We start from the raw sequence: 21943 nt of genomic DNA on the forward strand, positions 1-21943 counted from the left end.
ACAAAAAGTTATTTTTTATAACAACGCATGTTTATTAACTAGTATCACAATGCGGATGGAATGTTTTACCTGTAATCCTTTACGTGTACAAATTATTCTGAATGTAATAATTCGAAATATAATAATGTATGATGCACTTTGTGATTAGTGTGCTTAAAAAATATTTTAGCAAAACTATACAAAATTTATATTATAAGTATATAATTAAAATTATATTAAAATCAATTAGTATTCATAAAATCTCTTGAGTTTTTAATGCAGCTACCTGCTGCTAGGCGGCGCTGCTGCGCGGCGTCTCGGCTCTGCAAGTTTGTGCTCCTCCAGTATGACGTCACGCAGCTGCAGCGCGGCCTCGGGCATCACGTGCAGCGGCAGTTTGCTGAAGGTGAGGCGCAGGTGACTACAGCGCCGCGCGGAGTCGAACATAAACGCCTGTCCCGGCACCAACATCAGGCCGCGGGAAAATGCGCGGTGGAATACCTTACAACAACATCACATTACTTACATAGGTTAAGTACAAAAAATTAAATTAACTGTTTTCATATCGGTTGGTAAACATTAATAAAAATATATATATCTTGTAACATGTAACTCACCATATCGTAGACATCATCAACACCGCGTACCCTCAGCCAGTAGAACATACCGGCTTGCGGCGTCGTCCAGTCGGCGAGATCGCGCAGCACTTGCAGCGCCTCGCCCAGCGCGTCGCGTCTCTCCAGGTAGAAATGTCGCGCGCGCGCCGCGTGCTCAGCCAGCTCGGCGCGGTCTGACAGCACTCGTAGGATAATAGCCTACAAACGTAAATGGCGCTAACTGTAATCCTATAGTCATTTCCAATGTTTTTCTAATTTTGTGAAAAATGGCTTATAGTTAAATAAAGAAATTTATTATTATTAATGTTAAGCAATATCGAAGTTCAGTATTCTTAGTTAGTTATTTTAGTTATTACAACTGTCCATTTACATTATTGATCCATGTTCCATACAACGATAAGAAGCCAGATTTTTAATAATATTTATATTAAAACGATGACACGAGTTTATCCGCGAGAGAGCGCCACTGGTCACATTTCATATCAAATGTTATACGAATGGCAAGCGTCAGATGATTATGAGTTTGATTAATTCCACTTCATTACGTATGTGCCGTTTTTTGCAGGCAATATTCATATCACAAAACAACATTATATCGAATGTGTCATCATCTCATACATTATTTACTGTGAGCAGATCACGACATCATCTTTATCGTCAAAATTTTAATCAAAATATTATCGTCAAACGAATTAAGGTTAAATAAATATCAAAATATTTTTTTAAATCCTAACATTTAAATGTGTCATGTTCGTTTGCACTGTACAAACAGTTGAACTTTAATTTAGAATAGGAACTTTTTAATTTGGATACGTTCTATTAGAGAATTTTACTAGAAATCATCTCTTCCTAGTTTTTATAAACATACTAAAACCAATTTGAACAATTCGACGCAATTTTTTATACTTATATGTTGCCAACATTTTGTGCCAAAATTAAGGCCAACATAATGTGCTAACATACAGTGGTAATATGTTACCTGCGATAGTGTGGAAGGGTGCAGCAGTTCAGCCTGCGAGTGCAGCTCGGCGCGTGCGACGAGAGGGGCGGGCGCGGTGAGCCAGCCCAGGCGCAGGCCCGCACTGAGCGCCTTGCTGGCAGAGTCCAGCCGCAGCACGCGCCCGCACACATCCAGCGAGAGGAACGATGGTGTGCGCACCTTATAACAGGTCAAAGATGTACGTTCAACTTCGGCAGTTAGTAATGGCCACAGTTTCTATTTACTGGAGAAAATCTTTAAAATTGTAGCCCTTCGTTGGTTTTCCTTTCCCAAAATACATGTCTAAAAACATATTTTCATATTTGTCACACTCCAAAAAACGAACAGAGAAACAAACTCACTCCAGTAAAATTAAAGAACATGTAAGGATCGTCTTCTAAGATGAGGAAGTCGTATCTGCAGGCCAGCTCGTAGATCTGTTTCTTCCTGTGCTCGGGGATAACGAGGCCTGTGGGGTTGCTGCCGATGGGCACTACATACAACAGCTTGGGCATCTTCAGGCCCCGCGCCAACCGACTCTCCAGCACCGACTCCAGTGTCTCGGGGACTATCCCGCTCTCGTCTTCTGGGATCAGGATCAGTTCTGGATCGTATGGTCTCAGCTGAAATGTTAAAGTATGTCATATTAGTAGTTTTATGCATTTAAAGTCATTGTCATGATTTAAAGAAGACTTCATTTTTGTCGGTAGTGCAACCTCCAATATTCTGTTGAATGGTCCATTCTCTTCTTGATACTTTTTATTTTTTGTATTCCTAGCTACTGACCACAGAGAGTGCGCCGGTGTATGTGTACTCGCTGAGCAGCACGGGGTCCCCGGGCTCTACTAGCATATCAACACACTGGTAGATGCCGTGCTGTGCACCGTTGGTGACCAGCACGTCGTGTGCGGTCGGCGCCCGGTGCAGGGCCCGCTGCAGGGACCGCAGCTCCGACACCAACGCCGGATACCTGGACACAGGGGACAATTTGATATCGAGCACTTAGGCACCTTCTCATATGAGATGCGTGATAGCCTTGGTCTCGGGAACTCTTTGAACCCTGTCTCAATAGTGAATCGTAACTTAACCTCGACTGTGGTCCAATCTCAGAGATCCCTGAATCGGATCACTCTACGGAGCGTCCATTTAAATGATCTAAATGCTCGTTAGTCCCAAAATCTGATAATCACGGCAGTAAATTTTTGCGTAGTCTAAGATATTTTCATAGCCAACATTAACAAGTCACTTCAAAAAGTAAAAAATTAAGGACCACATTATCATCAGGTAGATTTGTGATAAACTAATTTATTCGTTATAACATAAAGGATAAAGGAGCTACTTAAGTAACATTTTTCAATTCTGTATTATAAATCGAAAGAACATTTGTTATAACGCGCTTACCCCTGCGAGGGCATGTACTGGAGCGCGGCGGCGAGCTCGCTACCCTCCAGCACGAGTTCTTTGCCCGTCTTGGTGCGCAGCTGCAGCCGTGCGAATGGGAACATCTCCTCGTTGGGCATGCCCTCCGCCAGTGAGATCACCTGCTTACCCACCTTGTACGCCAAAGTCGCTACGAAATTACTGCACGGTTAATACTGGCTCTTGCGGTACACAAAATTGGTCATGCTAGAAATATAGTTATAGTATAGAGAATATTTAGTAAACGAACAAGCCAAATATTAATTTTAATTACTTGGATTATTTAAATTAGAAATAGATTTTTTATCTAGTTTGGATTTAGACATGAATTAATGTTTAATGTAATTAAAAGTAACATGGACAGAGGCCATATTTAGGTTAGGTTCAGCCTTGCTTTTATAATAACAGACATTCGTTTCTGAGTTCAAAAAAAAAGTAATTTCAACTGTTTTAATATTATTTCTTTTTATTTTCTGCTTAAAGACCGTATTAAATTTCCATATTATGTTAATATTTTTTTCTTTCCTATGTATCAATATTACGTAATGAAGAGTGGGCGTTAGTGTTCTTGTCTATAAATACATATCTTACGTGTATATAAACATAGCATTATTATCAAATATCGCCTCAGAGGCTGCATCTTGCAAAACATGAGAGTTATCTCTAAATTTGACCTTGTCCATTCTAAAATTTACTCTTAACCAGTTTTTATAGTCTGCCCGATAATGTTATTTTAATTAAAAGCATTTCGAGAGTTTTCTGTTGACTTTTTAATATTCAGCTTTTATTTGTCTACTGTTTGATATATTTTTTATAAAAGTATTGCGTTCATTTGACAAATATTTCTTTTATATTTTCAATGGTCGTCTAAATGTTACTTAGATAAAATTATTAATAACTAGCGGTCGCCCGCGACTTCGTCAGCGCAGAATTAAAAAAAAGAAAAAAGGTAGACTACAATATTCCCGCACACATCAGCTACCTCTGATTTTACATTAAATATTTCCTTACTTTAGTAAACATAATAATTTACTCGGTAAAAAGAATAAAATTGTAATGATGTAAGAAATAGTTATGGTGAATCAAACTAGAATTCGTTGTTCACTAATTTTAAATTTTGTTTCCTGCAACCCATGTACTAGACTAGGTACTGCCAATGACACTCTGGGTTAAGTGTAGTGAACTAGCGACATCTATTGACAGACTTCTTACCGGCACACAAGTGTACCTGGATGAAATGTAAATTGAAGAGTAATTTATTTCATTTTCGATAGATGGCGTTAAATATGTTTGAATTCCAAGATGTCGAGCTTTTGTATTTTTAAATTATCACGTTTAAAAGGACTTAGCTGGAATTTCTAAGCCCAGATTCACAAATGTAAAACTTGTTATTATTGCGACTGATACATCATTAGAATATTTGGTAAATGCCAAGGTTATACGACTAAAATGACCGCTTACAGATTTCGTAAACTGGTTATTTGAGTGGTCAATAGGGGGCGTGGTGTGCCGTCATCTTTTATGTCTGGTTTACATGACGCAGTAGGACAGTAGCGCTGGCCTGGCATGGACTGTTTAGTATCACTGGCACCAGTTATTTTTACCTTGTGAAAATAGTATGCCAGCGCTGTTTTTGAGTCCTGGCATTATGTAAACCAGTAATCGTACTATTTTAAAAATGCGAATGTTTAGATGGGTGGAAGGATGGATGTTTGTTTGAAGGTATCTCCAGAACGACTTAATAGATTTCAACAAAATTTGGCACAGATGTAGAGCATAATCTGGAAGAAATATAAGTTTTTTTTTAATCGCAGTAATCGCGGGCGACAGCTAGTTCATGCATCAATGAAAACGAAATATAAATTTTCATTAGTATCTGATATTTATTCATGTTAATTTCTAATCCTTACTAATATTATAAATGCGAAAGTAACTCTGTCTGTCTGTCTGTCTGTCTGTCTGTCTGTCTCGCTTTCACGCAAAAACTACTGAACCGATTTAAATGAAATTTTGTACACAGATAGTCTAGAGCCTGAGGATGGACATAGGCTACATTTTAACGCGAAAAAGGGGTTGTAAGGGGTTGAAAGTGGGGGTGAAAGTTTGTATGGTATTATCGTCATTTTTACAGGTAGAAGATTGAAACTTATTTTCAAGGCTAATTTGATAAAGATAAATATGAAATTAAATATTTGTAAAATTTTACCCCCAAGGGTGCTAAATAACAATAGGGGATGAAATTTTGTTAGGCAATATATTCGGTTTTGGTGAATGTTTTTTTCAATATGTTTTGCTGTTATCCTTGCCAATATTTAGTCTAGAGCCTGAGGAAAGACGTAGGCTACATTTTAACGCGAAAAGGGGGTTGTAAGGGGTTGAAAGAGGGGGTGGAAAATTGTATGGAAGTATCGTCTTTTTTTACAGTTAGAAGCTTGAAACTTATTTTTGAGGCTGCTAATTTGATATAAAGAAATTAATATTCAATATTTGAAAAAAGTTTACTCTTAAGGGTGCTAAATAACAATTAGGGATGAAATTTTGTTTGGGAATATTTTAGATTTTGTTGAATGTTTTGTTCAATATGTTTTGCTGTTACCTTTACAAATATTTAGTTTAGAGCCCGAGAAAGGATAAAGACTACTTTACAACGCGAAAAAGGGTTTGTAAGGGGTTGAAAGTTAGGGTGGAAATTCGTATGAAAGTATCGTCATTTTTACAGTTAGAAGCTTGAAACTTATTTTTGAGGTTGCTAATCCTTACTAATATTATAAATGCGAAAGTAACTCTGTCTGTCTGTCTGTCTGTCTGTCTGTCTGTCTCGCTTTCACGCAAAAACTACTGAACCGATTTAAATGAAATTTTGTACACAGATAGTCTAGAGCCTGAGGATGGACATAGGCTACATTTTAACGCGAAAAAGGGGTTGTAAGGGGTTGAAAGTGGGGGTGAAAGTTTGTATTTTTGGGGATAGCCAAAAGTTCAAACGACAATATCCTTGTAATTATTTATTCTCACTCGCTCCATAACATTGATCATCAATCAGTTTTAAAATAATCAATTGCCGATACTTAGAGTGCCTTTCAGTTGATGTTATCTCTTTTCGACGACTACTCAACGAATGACCCGTCTCCGTGGTTGTTTTTCATATTTATACGTTCACTCTACAGACCAATCCAACGGAACCGGACGTTCGTTCAGTTGTCGTATTAAAATAGGAAAACATTTAATAACGATTCATCAATACACTCTAAAATCATAAGACAGATTAAGATTAACTTACGGATGATTAAAACAATTATGTGTTATAAACTCGATTTACAAAAATAAGTGAATTATTGAACTTAAGGAAACTAGTCAAATGTACAGCTTGTCTTGAGTCAATGCAAATACCATTACTACATGGATTACGTCGTCAATGAGCATATAATTATAAAATAGGCACGGAGGACCCTAACAGCTCGGCCTTCCTGTTTAGCACGTGTCCTCACGTGTAACACATAGTAACTTTACTAAATCTAATTCCTAAATCAGTAAATAATAATAAAATTGCGGTTCAGTTGTTAATTACAACAATGTGAATAAATCATAAATGTTACACACAGATACACAAACAATATTAATTATTAATATATAAATTTTAGTAATTACTAGAACTTTTTACAGTCACAGTTATGAATTATATATTGATTGCATTATCAACACTATCGTTGCGTACATTATTTTCATTACTAGCATTATCTGAACGGTTATCACTATTATTAATCTCGTCATCATCATCATCTGTAGAATTGTCGAAATTCCTATCAAAGCTCATCCAAGGTTGTATTTTATCTACGGCCACAATACCTTCGTACCTACGACCACCCTTACGTGATAAAGGCGTATCCTCCACTACATATCTGTCATGTTCGAGAACCTTTAGTACCCGATAAGGACCTTGATATTTGACGACTAATTTATGAGACTGACCATCGTGTGGAACCTGCCGCGATATTCGAACTAAATCTCCTACTATATATTTCCTACTACATTTCCTGTGCTTATTGAACCTTTCTGCATCTTTCAGTTGCTGAGTTTCAATGCGCTCACTAGCTTCTTCTCTAACAGTACCTAGCTCGTCAGTCGGAGTTAAATTAATAGTTTCATTTATTACTGTACTTAGTATTCCCTGGGCTCTATGGTTTACGTTGAAGCCAAAGAGCAGTTCGGAAGGGGACTTCTGGGTAGTTTTGTGTACCGTGGTGTTAAGTCCTATTTGTATATCACATACGTTTTCATCCCATGCTTTTTCATCTTTTCCATGGTTAGATGTTGCTAAAGCCTCCGTAATGGTTCTATTGAACCTCTCAACCTGCCCATTAGCCCTAGGTGTCGCGACTGCGTTGAGCACGTGTTTAACGCCGTTTTCAGTAGTAAATTCCTTGAATGTTTTGCTAGTGAAACTGGTTCCTCGGTCCGTAATGAGACGCGTAGGTACTCCAAAATAGCTGAAATGATCCTTTAAAACCTTAATGGTAGTTAAGGACCTCGTATTCTTCACTGCAGTGATATTGACGAATTTTGTGAACCCGTCTACTATGACCAACAAGTAACAATTTCCTAGCCTGCTTCTCACAAATGGCCCTAAGTGATCTACATGAATTGTGTGGAACGGTACACTTGGTTTTTCTATAGGGTGTAGTTCTCCCTCACGCCGTCCTCCAGGTGCCTTATGGTGCGCGCACTCTAGGCAGGCAGAAACGTATTTCTTAACGAAACGCCGCATACGGCTAAACCAAAAATGTTTCTTGACTCGTTCCAATGTTTTTTCATATCCATAATGCCCTACATCGTCGTGGTTTCTTTTAAGTATCTGCCACCGCGACCCTTTTGGGACAACCCATCTTATTTCATCACCTATGATGCGATAGACACGTCCGTTTTTCAGTTTGAAGTTTTTGTAGATTTCAGCTACATTCTCAGTTTCAGGATTGCTGAGAATATCTTTGATTCTGACAATCTCTTCGTCCGACGATTGGACGGTAGTGATCCAGTCTTGTTCCGATTCAACTACCAAGACGTCTAATGTGTGATTCTCCGCTTGGGGTGTTTCTACCGGGTTACGGCTCAGCGCATCGACGTGTGGCATCCTAGCTCCGGGTCTATACTCAATGGAACAGTCGTACTCCTGAAACTGAATCCACCATCGGGCCACTCGCGGTACTAAGTCTCGTTTTGTAAATGTCGACCTAATAGCATTACAGTCAGTCAGAATAGTAAAACTGATTCCGATAAGGTAAACTCTGAACCTACTTAGTGATGCAATTATCGCGAGCGTTTCCAATTCAAACGAATGATACTTCTGTTCCTCGGGTGTCGTCTTTCTACTGAAATAAGACACGGGTTGAAAAACATCGTTATTATTTCGTTGGAGGAGTATGCCTGCCAAGCCGTGCTTGCTAGCATCGGTATGGAGCTGTGTTTCGGCTAAAGGGTTGTATAATGCGAGGACCGGCCGCTCCGATAGCATTTTCTTGATAGCTAGAAATGATTCATCTTGGATTCTGCCCCAATCCCATTCTCTATCCTTCTTTAGTAGCTCTGTCAATGGGGCGGCTATTAGTGCATAATCTTTAATAAACCTTCGAAAGAAGCCCGACAAGCCTAAAAACTGACGTAGTTCGTGTTGATTCCGTGGTGGCGGAAATCTAGACACAGCGTCCGTTTTTCTATTACCAGGTCGAATGCCATTTGCGCTAACTTCAAATCCCAGGAAGTCTATTTTGTCGAGAAAGAAGTTACACTTACTCATTTTGAGAGTTAGCCTCCCGTTTTTCAAGAGGTCAAGTACTTCTCTTAGTCGTGTCATGCCTTCATCCAGGTCCTTGGATGGTATTAAAATGTCATCCATGTAGACCAGGGCATATTTTATTTTAGCTTCCGCTAGAATCTTATTCATAGTTCTCTGGAATACTGCTGGTGCATTAACGAGCCCGAATGGCATTCTGTTATACTCAAATTGACCGTCAGGTGTTACGAATGCGGTTTTAAGTCGGGACTTTTCATCTATCGGAATTTGGTAATAACCAGAAGCTAAATCTAAAGATGTAAAGAGTTTATTCCCCGATAACAAGTCCAATTGATCTTCGATCCGAGGTAAGGGATAGTGATCTTTTTTAGTTTTACGATTCAACGCGCGGTAATCGACGCAAAGTCTCTTCTCCCCGGTCTTTTTCTTAACAAGAACTATTGGACTCGCATAGGGTGATGACGATTCGCGAACTATATTGTTGTCGATCATCTCTTGGACCATATTTTGGACCTGAGATCTTTCTGCATGGGATAAACGGTAAGGTCTATAGACTACAGGTTCGTCGTCATCTAAATCGATTGTCATTTCAGTAGCATTTGTGAACCCCAAATCATCGAGGCCGCTAGAGAAACACTCCTTATATTCCGAGAGCAGCGTTTGAAGATTTAACCGTTCTTCACTAGTAAAGTTAGGGTTACAAACGATCGTGTCGTCTACGTTCGTAGTACTAATAGTAACTGCGCATGCATTAACCGTAGTCTGAACTTTAGTAGCCCTTGTGATTAACGAATCATGTTCTACGATTATGTCAGATCCGGATACATTCTGTATGAGTACAGCGCATGTATTATTGGTAACACTATATTCGCCAGGAAGGAGATAGTACTCCTTACCTTGTGGTCCTCTAATTGAACCCGCAACGATTATAGTACCTTCATTTAATGACTCGCAGTGAACACTTACAGCTCGCAGTGCATTGACTGGTATTCGCTGAGCGTGACGCGATACGAGATGTACTTTATCAGATGACTGCACTTTTCGAAAAATAATTTCATCAGGGGTTTTTGTAATCATGATATTAGGCTTTTCCGTAAAAGAATGACCTAACAGAACCGGGTGCCCCAGAACATAGTCTTCTACAACATAGATATCTACGTTTTCTTTGATATTCTGGACTTCTACAGTGGTATGGATCAAACCTAGTGGTTTGACGACGTTAGCTCCAATGCCTCTAAGCATAGGCAGATCAACATCTGTGTGCAGGTTTAAGCCGAGTACTTTAGCGTCTTTTTCTCTCATTAAAGTGCACTGACTGCCCAAGTCCAAGTGGCACTGGAAAGGTATATCATTTACACGAATGCTCATTATATATTTATCGTTCTTCCTATCAGCTAGACTAAGTTCCGATACTTGTTTTTCATTCTTATCAGGTCTGTTGTCCGATTGGCTATAAGTTTTGCCCCTAGGGCAGTCAGAAGTCTGGTGGCCAATCCTTCCACAATTTGCACACTTGATCAATGGTTTGTCGCACCTAAAGCTAGGGTGACCTAATTGGTTACAATTGAAGCACCTAATTGCGAGATTGACATTACCGACTTTCGTATGGTTAGATTTGTTAGGAACAAGCTTGTCGATTCTATTTCGTCTACCATCGCTATTTTCTCTAACAGTTCCCAAATGAACCGATCTAAAATATTTTAGGACATGTTCAGGCTCGGAGAATTGGGCCGCCTGTGCCCCTACTTTAATTGCTCGATCGTCTAGTCCATGCAGCAGACAGTCGACAGCTCGCTTGCCAGTTATATTACATCGGTTTAAAAGATTTATTTTCGCGTAATAGTAATGTTCTAACGATTCCCCATACCGTACTCGCTTACCGAGCATTTCAGTGAGGAGTTCAGCATAATCTTCTCGAACAGGAAAAGACTCGATAAGTTTCTTTTTCCATTCGGACCAACTAAACAGAACGGATGGCAGACCCTGGTACCATGATTTAGCAACACCGCGTAACTTTGGGAGTGCGTAGTGAACGATAGCCCTGTCGTCCCAACCATATATTTCCGCGCATTCTTCCACTTTATTAATCCAGGTCAGTATAGTCTGTTCCTTAGTCATCGGGTCAAAGTCTGGGATAACATTATTCTCATATGATAATTTAGGTCGGTCTGAATCCCTAACGTCCTTAATAATTGACAGGAATTTATCAAGTATTTGACTCGTACTACTATCGGTAATTCTACTACGCTTATATTTTGGATGAACTTTGACAGACTCACCAGATGATTCAGATGATGAGCTCGAATGTCTTCGCTTGCGCCTTGTTCGTCGGTCCGTGCCGGATCCGCTTCGCCGCATCGTCACCCGTTCTTCGTAAGCACCCTCCGCGGGAGACAATGTTCTTTTCCGGCTTCGTCTCATTGTCCTCCGTGTAACTCGTTCACGTCGTGACCTGAAAACTCCATCCGTTCCTGATCCTCGTCCTTGGACCTTATCATCATTTTGATCATACCCTAATCCTCGGGTAAAATCATTAACATCATACCCTAATCCTCGGGTAAAGTCATTAACATCATACCCTAATCCTCGGGTATCATCATCCTGCCCTCGTCCTCGGGTGTCATCATCCAGCCCTCCTCCTCGGGCGTCATCATCCGGCCCTCGTCCTCGGGCGTCATCATCCGGCCCTCGTCCTCGGGCGTCATCATCCGGCCCTCGTCCTCGGGCGTCATCATCCGGCCCTCGTCCTCGGGCGTCATCATCCGGCCCTCGTCCTCGGGTGTTATTATTAGTTCCGTGTTGAGCACTGGTACCCTCCATGTTTCTGAAACTCAAAAAGGGCATAGCTTAGCATCCCGTAGTAAATCAAAATGCTGATGCTAAAAGCGGATCAGATATTGAGAGCTAGCCTAGCCATTCTAGATATTCACAAAATTGTATGACACATTCCGTTTGTCGAGTAACTATAAGTGTATGTTTAATTTAACTCATTGTTTACTAGTTCGCCGCGGCTCCAGCAAACGTAACCCGGTGCCGCACCGTTCTTTATCGGGCAGAGGTTAAAACGACACCGCGTCTATCGGCGTAAGCCGACAAAATATTCACAAACAATCCCGCCCTTTAGCGGCCCGCTGTGGCGGCACAGAATAAACATTGCCGACCCGAGACGCGGTGCTTGAACTCTTAAATATTGAATTTTAAATTTCTTTATATCAAATTAGCAACCTTATAATAAGTTTCAACCTTCTAACTGTAAAAATGACGATAATTCCATACAAACTTTCAACCCCACTTTCATCCCCTTACAATCCCTTTTTCGCGTTACTTTCGCATTTATAATATTAGTAAGGATTGTTAAAGTTGATCAAACGCTAAACTAATTAATATCTACGTCTAATTGTGTACAGAATTTAATTGGTTCAATTCAATTCATGACATTCGCAATTAACACATTTTCCAGCACTATTTCAGTTGTATATCCTCTACGATATTCACACATAATATTAATAATGTCTAAAGAGAAATAAAATTTCAAACTGTTTTACTATTTTTATTTTATCAGGTAAATATTATCCAATTCAATATAATTTAATCGCTTCCCTAACAATACAGTAGATATTACGCGGATATTAGGCTTAAACAAAAAAAAAGAGACGAGACAGAAAAAAAAAAAAAAATAGGGTACCTTTTAATATAAATATAAAAGTGATTAAAGGGGACGAGAGAAAGAAAAGAAGAGAAAAAAAAATATATAGGCAGTACTTACGTTTATGTAGGCGTGGAAGGAAGTTTTATTTATCCTTGTCGTAATCCCACTTCTGAACTTTTGGGGATAGCCAAAAGTTCAAACGACAATATCCTTGTAATTATTTATTCTCACTCGCTCCATAACATTGATCATCAATCAGTTTTAAAATAATCAATTGCCGATACTTAGAGTGCCTTTCAGTTGATGTTATCTCTTTTCGACGACTACTCAACGAATGACCCGTCTCCGTGGTTGTTTTTCATATTTATACGTTCACTCTACAGACCAATCCAACGGAACCGGACGTTCGTTCAGTTGTCGTATTAAAATAGGAAAACATTTAATAACGATTCATCAATACACTCTAAAATCATAAGACAGATTAAGATTAACTTACGGATGATTAAAACAATTATGTGTTATAAACTCGATTTACAAAAATAAGTGAATTATTGAACTTAAGGAAACTAGTCAAATGTACAGCTTGTCTTGAGTCAATGCAAATACCATTACTACATGGATTACGTCGTCAATGAGCATATAATTATAAAATAGGCACGGAGGACCCTAACAGTATGGTATTATCGTCATTTTTACAGGTAGAAGATTGAAACTTATTTTCAAGGCTAATTTGATAAAGATAAATATGAAATTAAATATTTGTAAAATTTTACCCCCAAGGGTGCTAAATAACAATAGGGGATGAAATTTTGTTAGGCAATATATTCGGTTTTGGTGAATGTTTTTTTCAATATGTTTTGCTGTTATCCTTGCCAATATTTAGTCTAGAGCCTGAGGAAAGACGTAGGCTACATTTTAACGCGAAAAGGGGGTTGTAAGGGGTTGAAAGAGGGGGTGGAAAATTGTATGGAAGTATCGTCTTTTTTTACAGTTAGAAGCTTGAAACTTATTTTTGAGGCTGCTAATTTGATATAAAGAAATTAATATTCAATATTTGAAAAAAGTTTACTCTTAAGGGTGCTAAATAACAATTAGGGATGAAATTTTGTTTGGGAATATTTTAGATTTTGTTGAATGTTTTGTTCAATATGTTTTGCTGTTACCTTTACAAATATTTAGTTTAGAGCCCGAGAAAGGATAAAGACTACTTTACAACGCGAAAAAGGGTTTGTAAGGGGTTGAAAGTTAGGGTGGAAATTCGTATGAAAGTATCGTCATTTTTACAGTTAGAAGCTTGAAACTTATTTTTGAGGTTGCTAATTCTATATAAATAAATAGGAAATTAAATTTTTGTAAAAATGTTGCCCCCAAGAGTGCTAAATAACAATAGGGGATGAAATTTTGTTAGGCAATATGTAAGGTTTTGGTGAATGTTTTGTTTAACATGTTTTGATGTTACCCTTACCGATATTTAGTCTAGAGCCTGAGGAAGGACAAAGCCTACTTTTTAACGCGAAAAAAGGGTTATAAGAGGCTGAAAGTGTGGGTGGAAATTTGTATGGAAGTATCGTCATTTTTACAGTTAGAAGCTTTAAACTTATTTTTTAGGTTGCTGATTTGATATAAATAAATATGACATTTGAAATTTGTAAAAGTTTTACCCTCAAGGTTGCAATGTAACAAATCGGAATAGGGGATGAAAGTTTGTATGGGAAGATGTTTATGTGAATATTTGTAAGTTTAATATTTTTTGGCATTTTTTATAAGTTTAAGTAAAAAAAAACAACAACAACATAATTCTCGACCCGTAACCCAGAGGGGTAGGCAGAGACCCAGGACCTATATTTGGCGCGGTCCGGGCACACCTCTTTCTATGTTCTTCTACATTCTACATACATCAAAGCATAGCACGTTGGTTAAATAAAATAATTAGCTCAAAAAAAATGCTACCCAAAATAGTATTTCACGCGGACGAAGTCGCGGGCACAGCTAGTAGAATATATAATATTGAATAACAAAAATGACTCGACTGGAAATCAATAACAGGTTCATTATCATTGTGTAGAAATAAAAAGTTCAAAGTCGCGGCCAAAATGAAATAGCAAACTAAAAAAAATAATTATATTTAATACTTGTATCTAATTCTTATATTATATCTTGTATCTTATTCTTAAATAAATAAATTCTATAAAAAGTATTATGTCTAGATGTAGTGTTCGATGTAAACGAAGCGGTGTATCAGGACCGCACCAAATGGAAGTCCGTAGTCTCTGTCTACCCCCACTAGGTTACTGACGTGATTATGTTATTATATACAACTATAAACAAACAACAACGGCTCGAGCCCCTAATCAAGAGATGTAAGCAGACTATGAAATATATGTGACGATCATTTTCATCAGCAGTCGAATTCTAACAAAATTAGACTTGCAGATTTGAGCAAACTTTACCGTCTTTCGAGCGGTCACCGTCCTGACATGTTTACTGTTTGGCACCGTCTTATCATAACCTGTTTCAATATGTTAATATTTAATTTAGTTAACATAATTTATTACGGATATACAATATTATGTTCGTCTGTCGACTGCGGAGTAAGTTCTTGGTCTATTATAATTTGTATTGAAATAAAGCAAACAAATGTATTGTTTTACAAAATTCTTCTTTTTAATTTTTAATTAATTAGTTAAAATCATTGTAGGTGTAGTAAGAAGTAAAATGGAGGGACACAACTAGTATCTAGAACATAGCCTGTACGTTGGTAAAGAAATTAAGTTGAACTAGCTATGCAACTTACTTGTAGAGAAAGCAGTTTTACTAGTATGCACTTATCTTACTAATATTATAAATGTGAATGTTTGGATGTATGGATGGATGGATGTTTATTATAAGGTATCTCCAGAAAGGCTGCATAGATGTGGATGAAATTGGGCATAGAACTAGATCATAGTCTGGAATAACCCATAGGCCACTAATTAATTATCTTTTGGCCGGACTCGCGGGCGACACCTAGTAAAGCTAATAAAATTAGCATCCGTAAGTAATTTAAAAACAAAAACATTCTCAGAAAATGACCAATATTTTTGTCTGTCAAGTCTACGTCTAGTCCGGGTTATTTTCAGATCGGTTGAACAGATTTTGACGTTACTTCTATTGGAAGATAGCTGTTGTATGCGGAAATAACAAAGGCTGTTTTTTTTTAATTCCACGCTGACGAAATTGCGAGCAACAACTAGTATTTAAAAAAGTGCGATCTGAGAAAAGAAATGAAGTTTTTATTGAGAGGGAAATGTGTTGTAAAATTATACTGTCAAAGAAAGAGGCTGTACTTCGTAGAGATCGTTCAAGCAGTGGAACTCGAGAAAAGAATTTCAGCGAACACATTGGTATCAACCAGAAACCTATAGTAAAAGCCGAGCTTTTGTTTATACTTTTACGAAAATAGGAAATAAACTTTATTGCAGTCTCGATATGGACTTTTTAAACAACATAGAGCAGTCGAAATTGACATTTAAAGTTTTATTGAAAGAAAGAAATAAAGAAAAACATTTATTACCACACATACAAGGCACAAACTTGATATAAAAGTTGGCAAATTAATCGATTAATGGCGGAACTCAGAAATCGATCTTGATACATTTTTGATCAACTAAGGTACGAAGTCGTGATCTTTTTGCTTAAAACATCAATCGAAAAACCTAATTTTTTGTTTAGAGAGCGATCTATCTATTTTATTTTCTCTCTGGTACAAAGCACTTAAAATAAATCTTCCGATCGATCTTTAAGATTAATTCTTGGGTTTGGATGTAAATAACATAATGTGAAAAGACCAGTCTGTCATTAGCCAACAGTCTCAGACACTCGGGTATCGCAGCTCGGCGCTCGCTGTCGCCGCGCAGAACTAGTTTGAGCCACTTGTAAAAAAGTTCAAATTCTACATGTCTACAGAATACTGGATCCTAACAAACTTCCTGCAACCTCATACCAGATTATAACACGATTTACTTGATTTGATCATTGAATTATAAATCAATGGAATCTTTTAGAAAAGAAACAATTTGAGAATTCACATTGACAATAATATCGCTAGTTATATTACAAACAATGCTTATAATTTTAATACTATATAGGTATAACTAGACTAGAGCTATCTTATTATTATGTATCATTGTTTGTTGTTGATCTAATTCTATCTTTTTTTTGTAAAGGTGCCAGGGTAAGGACAGTTAAGTCCGTACCTGTTTCGCTGAGTTTCTTCTTGCTAGCCTTCTTTTTGCAACAAGTTTGTGCTGTTTTTATGTTTTGTGTTCTTTGTGTGGTAATAATTGTTCTTTCTTTCTTTCTTTTCGGTCATATGAAAATATCTACTTCTAAAATCATTTTTAAACTACTACTATTACTACTACATACTACATTTGTAGATCTAGTTTTATTCTTAGTTACGATTGAAGTATAGTCTATTAAATGTTTTCGATGTTCTTTGTCCTGTATTGAAGACATCAACGCAAGAAAAGCTTCAGTAAAGATACGATTTAATAATAACATCAAGTGGTATCATTTATATTAAGTGTTCATTATATAGTTACTAACTTTCTCATGCGACTCCGTCTGCGCGGAATTAAAAATATCTTAATAAGTAGCCTACGTGTTCTTCCAAACTATGTTCTACAATTGTACCATTGAGATCCATTGCGCCGTTCCTGAGATACCTTCAAAAATCCATCCATTTAAACACTCGCATTTATAATATTACTAAGAAAATAAGATTAATAAAACATTTACAAATAAATACATTAGCACAATAAAATTCATTGTTACTTTTTCATCTCACTTTTTGTTGCACAAAGTTGCCTACGTAATTGTCTTTTTATTTGTCTTAGTGGCCAGTAATAAATATTCGACAACCAAAGAGGTCAAATATGTCAAATTTTTTACTAACTTGTTTTTAACTAAACTATAAAGAAGGTGTAAATGTAATGTTATATAGGTACTTACTTATTTGCCTTGTAACAGCTGGTTCTCTCTTCATAGCTCTCTTGCTAATGAACCTTGTGTAGTCGTCCTCACTTAACTTGGGATACTTGTCCAGTTCCCAGGGCGTGTCGCTGTAGAACTTCAGTATTTCTGGAGTGTCGTCGGAGTATCGAACCTTTGACAGCTCATACGAGGATCGCACATCGAGTAATTTTTTAAATAACTTCGCGTTGATACGTAATTTTGACGGTGAAAACATTTTTTTCGTTATTATCTAGTAATTAATAATTGTTCAATTTTTTTTGTTTATAATCTAAGTGAATTGCTAGTTTTAATTGTTTTATATTTATTGTGATTAATTAACCGATGTGTGTGTGTGTGCACGACCGAGTCCAGCAGAGCAATGTGCCAAATAATCCGCGCACCGCGTTCTCCCGCGACATATCGAGTTATGATAATTATTATGTCATTACTTTTGGCGAAGTTGATACCCTCTACTTTGTTCTATACAAATTTTTTATCAGATTAATTGGTAAATTAATTTTGGCGTCGACATCTAACTTACTAATATTATAAATGCGAATGTGTGTTTGAAGTTATCTCCGGAACGGCTCATAGGATCTTAATGAAATTTGGCACAGCGTAGAACAGTATGAAAGAACACATACAGTACTTTTTAAGTTTTTATTAATGTCACGCGGATAGAGTCGCGGGCGAAACATAGTAAAAATATAAAATCTTGAATCAAAACATGGATAAAATATATCCAACAATTGTTTTTCTGATTTTCTATTCGCCCTATACACAAATTAGGTGTCGCCCGCGACACCGTCCACGCGGATTTAATTAAAAAATAAATAATTAGTAGACTATACGTTCTTCCAGACTATGTTCTACAACTGTGCCAAATTTCATCAAGATTCATTAAGGCGTTCCAGAGATACCTTCTAACAAACATCCATCTATACATTCGTATTTATAATATTAGTAAGATGTAATTTGTGGTGAATTTAGAAAATTTAATTCCCAAACAAAGATGTCGTATGGTACCTAATATTTGAAACACTTTTATGTAAATCTCATGTAAATTATAAGATAAATAAATTTGTTTATATAAAACTTGTACAGAGTCCTTCAACTCTGTCCTAGACGTATATCAGAATTTACTTAATTAGGTAATAAAAAAAGTTGTAATTTATCATGCTTTTAGTAATTTTGAACATAGTTTAAAAATACGCAAAATAAACATAATTAATAATGTTTAGTTACTTAGTTGTTTTTGTTGTAAAAATCCTTTTACAACAAAAACGTAACATTGTAAAACACGAGGAAAAATAATATGTCACAAGGTTTCAATGTTTTTTTTTATATATTTTTTTTTTTTTAATTTATCTCCCGACTTATCATTCTTGATTTACATAATTTATAAAAGTCTTTGAAACTTAATCATTATTAAGATAGTCAAATTATTTATTACTTCGTGTCTATTATAGTATACATATTATGTACTCTCTGACTCATTTGACCCGGTGAGAGATACACTAATGTCGTGGTTAGTTCTGTAAAGAAATATGTAAAACCTTTATGAGATTAGAAAATTACATAAAAAAAGAAAAATGACATGTCAACTACAGTACCTACGAAAAAGATCTTGTGACAATATTTAGACGTTAACAGGGGGACACTTGTGATCTGTCATAATTTAGATTCATATATGCTCACTAGGTCAAATTAGTTTGTCGTATTATATGTTTGATTTGTCATGAGCTCGGGGCTGTCACGCTGCTGTCACGCTGCTGTCACGATTTGACAGTTCTGGTGTGAGCGGGCGTAGAACTGAAACTGGCAGATGGTGTCACTGTCACGCTCGGTGGAGGGAACTCTCTGACGATTAGAAAAGAATTTACAAAGATTGACATCTCTACATTGCAATGTGACATCAATAGGATACGTACAGTGTGAGCTGAGCGAGGTAGTCTTGGAGGTGTTCGCGGGGCGGCGACAGGCGCGGGGGGGAGAGCGGCCGCAGCGCCAGGTGGGGCGCCCCGCACCGCACCGCCCAGCGCCGCTGCACACACATGGCAGAGCTTGTAGACGATGGAGAACTTAACAAACCTTAGGAGTCTAAATTTTGTCACGTTGACCAACTGTGTGCTAATAGTGTTACAAGTATTACCGCGTTCATGTCCGTCTTCATATGTTGCAACTTCTGGTTGAGATCGTTCTTAAAACCTTGCATGAGGACGAAGTCTTTTTCTAGCAGTCCTTGCAGACCTGGAATGTATAAGTTTTTCAGTACACTCGTCTGGGGATAAAAGGGAATAATGGCGTCCTAACTAATGTTTTGTTACTGTAAGGGAAACTCACCGGCGCCCTCTAGCAGATGGCTGATGTCTTTCGGCTCTACGTCTCTATTATTCGCGCGCATCGCACCACGTACTGCACAGAAATATCTTAATTAAATTATTGCAACTATATTAAGTATTGTTGATTGTAGATAATTGGAAATCAATCTTTCTCTAAGATGTATTAGTTTATAAGAAGTTTCTTATATTACCATCATTGTTGACAAAGTCATCCGGCAGGTCCCAGTAGGAGGGCCGGCGCGGGCGCAGCGCGTCGCCGGGCGGGGGCAGCACGGGGCCCAACGCCCGCGCTCCGCCCAGCGTCACCCGGCACACGTGTTCGCAACACGTTATCAATATCTCTGACACGTTAAACCGGATGTACTCACTATCATAGAAACACAATGTGTTACCTTTATACAAAGACAGTAATTTCGGTAGGTTCAAGTTAAATAAATGCAGCCAGCCAATTCACGAAGCGGTGACAATGTGTTTCTTTTGGTGTGTGTTTGTGGGAAAGTTTACTTAGTACAATTTTAGAAAACCCACGGGTCTGATTTAATGTCACCAGGTGCGCCATCAGAGGTCTCGTCGTCTTCTAGCAGTAGTCCACCAGTAGAGCCCCGGTACACCTGGGAACCGCGTCTAGACGGAGACTGCTGAGGCTGGTCTTCTGTATCTTCCTTTCTCCTAGGTGGCCCTGATAAAATATTTTACGAAAGATTTTAATTTATTATTTTGCAATCGCCTTGTGTAGACATTCATAGTCAATTGCCAATAGCTCTCCTGAGTACCACAAAGCTGCACCAATTGGCCATCTAGTAGGCTCTAACAGGCCTGAACATACATCTTTTGTTGTCACAGCAATGTCGACTATTTTAGTTTAAGAAAATATCTTAGTAGAAAATTCTATGCATAATCAGCGTACCAGGGTGTATGCAATAGGCGCCGAACTCCAGCTTTTTCCCAAGTGCACCAAGGAACGGGAATTTTATCTTGATGGTCTGGAGTAATGTCTCCTCGCGAAGATCCCACAAGTTCAGCGTCTATGCGAAATAATTAATCTAGCTAACTTGTTTTCCCTCATCGTAATCCAAAAGATATCTCATAAGGCAGATGCTCACAGTAACTACTTATTTGATATTTGAGGAAGATACTTATGTCACAGAGCTGCAGTTACTGTCCTTTCTTAATAGAAATCTACACAAGCACAAGTAAACTTACACAGTTATTATGAAAGCCGATGACAATTTCCAAGTTTGCAATGATGGCGACGTCCACCAGCGGTGGGGACGCGGGGCGCGCGAGACGGGCAAGTGGCACGGCGGGCGCCAGCTGCCACAACCGCAGCGCGCCATCGGCCCCGCCGCCCGCCACCAGCCGCAGCGACCACGACACGTGGAAGCAGGTTACACCCTGTCGACACGGTTAGTTGGTATGGTTGAGTACTAAGTTCTTCAATAAATGATGAAAGATGATGAAATGAAAGAACTCACCCGTTGCACTTTGACAATGTAATCGTCGAGATGTGGCAACGAGTGCCGCAGCCGGAGACTGGCCTCGGCGTCCTGAGAGCAAGACACGAAGCGTCGCCCACCCTGCTCGCACGCCAGGCGTCTCACAGCGCGCGAGTGCGACGGCAACACTCGCGCAGAGCAGTATGACCGCTGCGCACCCGAGCATAGGTCCTAGAAGTTGAGTTATTAAGAAAGACAGTTTACTAAAATAATGTTAAGGTCAAGGTCAGTACCGTCCAGCAGGCGTAGGCGAGGGCATCGGGGTCGTGCTGCAGCAGCGCAGCGCGGGGACGGGCGAAGCGCAGCGCACACACAGCGCCCCGCCCCGTGCCCGCCAGCAACAGGCTACTCGCACACCCACTGGACGACTCGCTGTACGACAGACACTGCAACAATGTGCCAAGTGTATAAGAGAAGAGAAGATGAAGGTAAAAAAGAAGAATAAAGGCCGGCAACGCATCTGCAGTTAAGTGTTACGGGTGTCAATGGACGTCCATGATCACCTTGGTGTTCCCGCCGCTCGCCTGCCCCCTTCTCTTATAACAATAAACAAGAAAATGGTCTATTGGCGATAGTTACCGTAGGCAGGTCCGGCAGACCGGTGATGCAGTGCAGCTGCGAGTGGGCATGCGCGTGCCCCGGCGCCGCGAACACTCGCACGCAGCGCTCCGACGTCGTG

General features: G+C 38.6%; 1 protein-coding gene across 1 annotated transcript; it reads right to left on the reverse strand.

The window, feature by feature from the left end:
* Positions 1-222: 222 nt before the first annotated feature.
* Positions 223-17720, reverse strand: LOC106710609 (kynurenine/alpha-aminoadipate aminotransferase, mitochondrial). The gene is made up of 7 exons (XM_014502707.2): positions 17424-17720; positions 2977-3145; positions 2362-2545; positions 1938-2198; positions 1576-1755; positions 597-794; positions 223-480 (listed from the first exon to the last, which is right to left on the reverse strand). The coding sequence occupies exons 1-7, from the start codon at positions 17659-17661 to the stop codon at positions 262-264; spliced, it is 1449 nt and encodes a 482-aa protein (XP_014358193.2). The 5' UTR covers positions 17662-17720; the 3' UTR covers positions 223-261.
* Between the last annotated feature and the right edge of the window lie 4223 nt (positions 17721-21943).

This window comes from Papilio machaon, chromosome 25 (genome assembly GCF_912999745.1).
Source record: "Papilio machaon chromosome 25, ilPapMach1.1, whole genome shotgun sequence".
NCBI classification, from domain to species: Eukaryota; Metazoa; Arthropoda; class Insecta; order Lepidoptera; family Papilionidae; genus Papilio; species Papilio machaon.